Below are 6,710 nucleotides of genomic sequence, written 5' to 3'. Positions count from 1 at the left end.
AACTAATCATAATTATTTATGACGGTCAAAGTCAAAGCAATCTATGTGTGTCTTTAGGAAAAAAAATTTAAATTTGGTAATTACTAGTACTTTTTGTGAAAAGTTCTAAAGTACTTTAAAAAAAAAAGAGTGTTATTGATATTATGAATATTTTATTCAATTTTTTTTTTTAAATTTGTTTATATGAATATTATTATAATATTTATTAAAATTTACTAAATTAAGAGTGTTAAAACATTTACTTATTTAATTTTGACCATAGTAATTAAATAAATTGATTCTATAATTAAAATTATAACAAATAAAAATACAATTTCAAAATAAACGACATATCGTTTCATTATTAATGTTTATACTCCGCATAGTTTATTAATAAATAATAGATTTATTTTTTATAAATATATAAATAATAAAATAATAAATTTCAAACTACTATTTTAAATTATTAATTTTTAAAAACTTTTTGTAAAGAGCTATGCTATATTATACAAACAAAATAAATACAAAATTTCATGAAGAAGATTTAAAATTGACCATACATTAGTATGGTGGTAATAATGAAATAAGTGACAGAAATCAAACAACCTCTTAATTTATGAATTTTCTTTTATTCACATGTCTCTACTTTTATTTCTATTTATATTTCCTTTCACATTATTTTTTTTATAGAAAATTAAAAAATACAATATTTTATATAAAAAAAATTCTCAACTATGAAAAATTGTTTTTGTTATCATATGACAAAAAAAAAAAACTTGCAAGGTATAAAATATATTTTTTTATCAAAAAAAAGTTTAATTGAGTGATATAAAACGGAAACTTACCAATCAAAGTGTGACCTAATTTGACTTACCACTAATAAAAACATTGGATCATTTTTTTTGGGATAAAAACATTAAATTATTGTAGCATCAACCTATTAACTAATCATAAATTAAAACCCAAAAAAATAAAAAATAAAAACAAAAAAAAGGTTGAAGTTGAACCCAAGAGGAACAGTTGTTGGTACACAAATGGTTGTGTGAGATGGACATAATATCAAACTTAACATAATTTATTTTGCCACTTTTCCATTTTCATTTTGATCTTCATCTTCTTCCTCACTCTTCTATTTTCAACCTTGTTTCTTCAAACCGAATTCACTCAATGTTTTAATCTGTCTCTGTTGCTTCTTAGAAGAAGAAGAAGAAGAACCAATATCACTTTCCTTCTATCTAATTTCTTTGAATCCCCATTGCTAAGAAATCTATCACAACTACTTTTCTTTGTGACATCTTAACCTTCTTCTGTTGACCAAATTTGACTTCTTTATAATTAACTTGTTTTGTAGTACTACCACCTTCATCTTCCCCATCAAAACATTTCTTCTTTGTTTTGGGGGAATAAAAAAAAATGGGTATTTGGAAATGGGTTTTTTTGGGGCTTCTTTGTTCTTCTTTTCTCTTTACAATTCATGCTGTTGAGCTTCACAGGAATCAGCCCACTGAAAGAATTTCAGGTTGATTTTTTTTCCTGATTTATTTATTTTTTGGCATGTTCTATAGTTCTGTTGATTTGGTTATTTTCTGTTGAGGTCTTGAATCTTTTGATTATCATCAACTAGTACTGGAACCCTAGAAATTCATGGAAATAGTCTATGCTTTGTATGATTTACTATTTTGTTCTGTTTAGTTGTTTAGCAGCAACGATGTTTAACAATAAATCACTGTGTCACATTGGATATACAGTAATGTTATATGTGTCTTTATAGTTATTATCAATGTGTTTGATTAAGATCTGCTTTTGATTGAGGTTAATTATGATATATTATGATATTTGTTGCATTAATTGTTGACATTATTTAGCCTGAAATGTTATAATTTCATTGACAAAGCATTGGTTCTTTTTCTAATCTGCATTGAGCATTAAGATCCGAATTTTCAAGTGCCAAGTCTGCTAGTTAGATACTGTAACTACAATTTTGGTAGAACTTTCTTTTTGTTGGTTTTCTCTTTAGCAGATTTCCTTAGATTAGGTCTAAATCCAATATGCATACACCCTCGCGGAGGGATATATTATTGGCCAACTTATGTCTATAGGCTCTGTAATTTTAATAGATTGGTAATCTTTAAAGAATTCTTGCTGAAACCTGGTGATTTTTAGATGGCCTCTTAGTTCCAATTTTTGTAGTGGAATCAAAATTTGATCAATTCCACTGATTCCCTCTCTTTCTCCGAGATACGTTTTTCGTTTACAACAAGGAACTATAAATTAAATTTAAAATTGAAACACTGCAAACTTCTGAATACATTTGTGTTATAACACCTTACTTCTGTTGTTTCCTTTTGAAACTCATAAATCCTGTAAAGGGAAAAATGATAGCCAAAATATAAACGCTTCTCCCAAACAAATTTGTGTCTTTTAAATGTTATGAAGACATTAATATCAACTCACCACAGTGGTATTTAGGGCATATGAAAGTAGCATTAGTATAGAGTTTGGCATTTGATATTATGTTATCCTCAAGTTATATATAACTTGAAGATATTTGGTACATACAACAGATGTGACATCCTTGGTTGCTTTGTTTGGAGTTTTAAGGTGTTTATAAGCTGTCTTGTGTTCTATCTTTAAAGGACTTGCATTAAGAAGTTCTGTTTCTGGAGATACAACGGAGTCTAATGCATTTCTATAAAATATGTGTGAGTATGTAATTATTTTAAACTGATATTTTGATTTATTAAATATTCTAAGCATGTTGTGGTTGAACCAATTGTAGGCAGCGCTGGTGATGTATTAGAAGATGATCCGGTCGGAAGGTTGAAGGTTTTTGTCTATGAACTTCCAAGTAAATATAATAAGAAAATTCTGCAAAAGGACCCAAGGTGCCTGACCCATATGTTTGCTGCTGAGATCTTTATGCACCGGTTTCTCTTATCTAGCGCTGTCCGAACCCTTAATCCTGAAGAAGCTGATTGGTTTTATACCCCTGTATACACAACCTGTGACTTGACACCAAATGGCCTCCCTTTACCCTTTAAATCGCCACGAATGATGAGAAGTGTCATACAGCTTATTTCTTCAAACTGGCCGTACTGGAACCGAACAGAGGGAGCGGATCATTTCTTTGTGGTTCCTCATGACTTTGGGGCATGTTTTCATTACCAAGTATGAGTTTATAATTCGTTTTTAAAATTTATTGTTCATATAACTGTTAGTGCTACTTTGAGAATTTCAATGCTGCACAATTGCACATAGATCATGTAACAAGAATTTTTATTTTATTACTATTTTGTTACAGGAAGAGAAGGCAATTGAAAGAGGGATTCTTCCACTGCTGCACCGTGCTACCTTGGTTCAAACATTTGGACAGAGGAATCATGTTTGCTTGAAAGAGGGCTCAATTACCATTCCTCCATATGCTCCCCCACAGAAAATGCATACCCACTTGATTCCTGATAAGACTCCAAGGTCAATTTTTGTGTACTTCCGTGGACTGTTTTATGATGTTGGAAATGACCCTGAAGGTGGTTATTATGCAAGGTACGTCTTATTACCCGTCCAAACTTCAATTGAGATTGTTCGAGTATGCATTATTTTATTTGTTATCATATTATGCATGCATAAGAATACTGGCTCGCATCCTATTACCAAAAATGCAATGGAGAATGATTTTGCTGCATTCAGTGTCATTATTGAAATTGATGAAGTGTATTGAGATTAACTGTATTCAATATTTAGGATCTAAAATTGGTTCATTCTAATAACTATATTAAAAATCAAGTATGTGTGCACGTGCATTGGTGTTTTAATAACTACACAAACTTAGAGGAACAAATAATCCTGACTGGTCAAAGTGGCTGTGATTTTTAAATTTTATAGAGGTGCAAGAGCAGCAGTATGGGAGAACTTTAAGGACAATCCTTTATTCGACATATCCACCGAGCATCCAACAACATATTACGAGGACATGCAGCGAGCTGTGTTTTGTCTTTGCCCTCTTGGATGGGCCCCTTGGAGCCCAAGATTGGTTGAAGCTGTGGTATTTGGTTGCATTCCTGTCATCATTGCAGACGATATTGTTCTGCCGTTTGCCGATGCAATACCGTGGGAAGAGATTGGGGTGTTTGTTGATGAGCAGGATGTTCCTAAATTGGACACCATACTCACATCGATCCCACCAGAAGTTATATTAAGGAAACAAAGATTGCTTGCTAATCCTTCAATGAAGCAAGCAATGCTTTTTCCTCAACCTGCTCAACCTGGAGACGCTTTCCATCAAGTTTTAAATGGACTTGCGCGTAAGTTGCCGCATGACAGAAGTGTATTCTTGAAAACAGGAGAGAAGAGCTTGAATTGGACTGCCGGCCCTGTTGGCGACCTTAAACCTTGGTAACAGTTGTAATAGTTCTCCGAGGCAATTAGGATTCTTTATATCTTCTTTATATGTTTTGGTCTATCCTCCCTAATATGTTCATAGGGGTCGGTAACCGAGGTGTTTTTTTTTTGTTGACATTGTAAATTTTGATATTTTGGCAGACAATTCATTAGATATTTTGTAATACAATTTGCAACATGATTGATCTCATAGTATGTTTATTCAACTTATTTCTCTCTAGATCTAACAGTCTCCATTGCTGCTGTAGGGGATCCTTATCCAGCATTACATGTGTTTCTTGTTTTGATGATAGTTACTGAGTTTGGAATTGGAATAAGTGCATAGTTTGTTATGAACTGATTTGTTTGTATTCAGTCTCTAGATATTTTGTTGTTTTGTCTAACATAGATTTTGTTTGCTAAGTTACTTATTTCATCTATTTTGTATTCAGTCTCTAGATAAAGGTGAGGTTAGGAAGATTTGCCAAATCTATCTTGCCTAGCAGAAACGTAACCCCTTCCAACATATATAGATTTTAGATACAATACAAGCTTGTCTCTACGAATCACGTGTTGATTATCTTGGAGTTTCATTTAATTTAGATATGAATGAAAACTATTAATACGGTGATACGTAATTCTACTTTGAGTGCTAGATGGGTTGGTCTTGTTATATGTCATTTGACTTCATTTACAAATGAAGTAAACATTTATTGTGATGTACTAATGTTTTTTTATATAAAAATAAAATAAAATGTATTCATTAATCTATTATAATAGTCATTTCCTCACAATAATATAGAATTAATTGAAATATATATTTTGAATAATAACATTAATTTGACTTCATACTTAAGTTATGTTCCTTACTAGTACTTTCTATAGTTTTTTGTTTTTAGTTATATAAGTATTTAAATTGACAATGATTCAAACTAATGATTCAGTAAAACTAAACTTCATTGTAATTTACTACCGTCCATTGTATGCTTGTTTTTATGGATAAAAAAATAACGAGAATTATAAACTTTTATGTGATCATGAAAAAATTATTTATTTGAAGAATGATAAAAATATGAATAACATAGTTGAAAAAAAAAAAGAAAATTGAAAAAATGTTACACAAAAATAAGAAGTTAAAAATGTTACACAAAATTAAAAATAGTTTTAAAAAAAAAATCAATCATTTGATTTGGTAAAGTATAATAAAATTATAAGTTAAAGGTAAAATGAGAAGAAAACATAGGTATACTAAAACTTAATATCCCTTTTAAATATAATTCTAGATAAGTGGCCAACAAAGTTTCAATTACTTATTATTGACTTTGAGATTATAGCTATAAATTTGTATATTTTAAAATCAGGTATGTCAATAAAGCTGGTCGGGATAGATTTTGCTACTCCTAAAAAAAATAATACCCCCAATGAATATAGGAATGATACTCAACCTTGACAAATTGGGTTTTCCACCTCTATATAAAAATGTAAAGGCTTTTTTTTCTGTTTTTTATAATTATGAAAAAAAAAATTACAATAACTAATATATTTAAAATCTTAATAATATCAAGATTCAAAAACTATAATTGACTCAAATATAGCACTACTATTTGTGTACACATTCATCAATGAGATTTAACCATAAATTTCTATGTTTTCAAAATCTCAAAGTCGATATCATAACTCCCAAACTACAATTGAATCAAATATACTATGTGTACACATTATCTCCACTTGCAACCTAACATGCTTTCACAAGATCAACACGTTACTGGATCTTTCATAATCTTTATTTTAGTCTTACTCAACTAATTTTAAAACTATTAGTAATTGATTTTAACATTTTAAGATAAGGAACAAAGTTTGAATTAATTCTACCATTGACTTTGAGATTTAATCATAAATTTTTATATTTTAAAATCTCAGTCGATATCACGATTCCTAAACTGGTTATAGCAATACAGTTGGTTCATGTATTCACATTACAATTAAAATGTAACAAATTAATTTCTTAAAAAAAGGATGATGTATTAGTAAAAAAAAAGGATAACGTATGTTCAGAAAATTTAAAAACAAAAATCTTGAACAAAAATGATAACTCAAAAATACTATAACGAAATTTATCAAATAATCTTTTTTTAGGCAATTTATCAAATAATCAAATTGTAGACAAAAATAAATTTTTATGATATGAAAGTTACATTTTTGGTAACCAAAGATATTCTTGTTAAGACTAATTTTTCAAAGTAATTAAAATCTATTTAAAATTAAGATAGTGTACGACACAACTAATAGATATTTAAATCTCTTAATCATTTCTAATATGCTTTAATATAGAAAAAAATATATCTATCTATTTA

The 6,710-nt window shown here is 29.3% G+C and overlaps 1 protein-coding gene across 2 annotated transcripts; it reads left to right on the top strand.

Moving 5' to 3' along the window:
* Positions 1-1,008: 1,008 nt before the first annotated feature.
* Positions 1,009-4,583, top strand: LOC101503307 (probable beta-1,4-xylosyltransferase IRX10L). Of its 2 annotated transcripts, none has more exons than XM_004503763.4 (4): positions 1,009-1,498; positions 2,759-3,147; positions 3,281-3,522; positions 3,862-4,583. In XM_004503763.4, the coding sequence occupies exons 1-4, from the start codon at positions 1,393-1,395 to the stop codon at positions 4,373-4,375; spliced, it is 1,251 nt and encodes a 416-aa protein (XP_004503820.1). In that variant the 5' UTR covers positions 1,009-1,392; the 3' UTR covers positions 4,376-4,583. The 2 variants fall into 2 exon arrangements, with proteins under 2 accessions (XP_004503820.1, XP_027191776.1); XM_027335975.2 differs by lacking the exon at positions 1,009-1,498 and adding an exon at positions 1,983-2,681.
* Positions 4,584-6,710: the final 2,127 nt, after the last annotated feature.

Source organism: Cicer arietinum, chromosome 6 (assembly GCF_000331145.2).
Source record: "Cicer arietinum cultivar CDC Frontier isolate Library 1 chromosome 6, Cicar.CDCFrontier_v2.0, whole genome shotgun sequence".
Lineage (NCBI taxonomy): Eukaryota > Viridiplantae > Streptophyta > Magnoliopsida > Fabales > Fabaceae > Cicer > Cicer arietinum.
The sequence above is the reverse complement of the archived record's forward strand: the minus strand, read 5'-3'. Positions and strand labels throughout refer to the sequence as shown.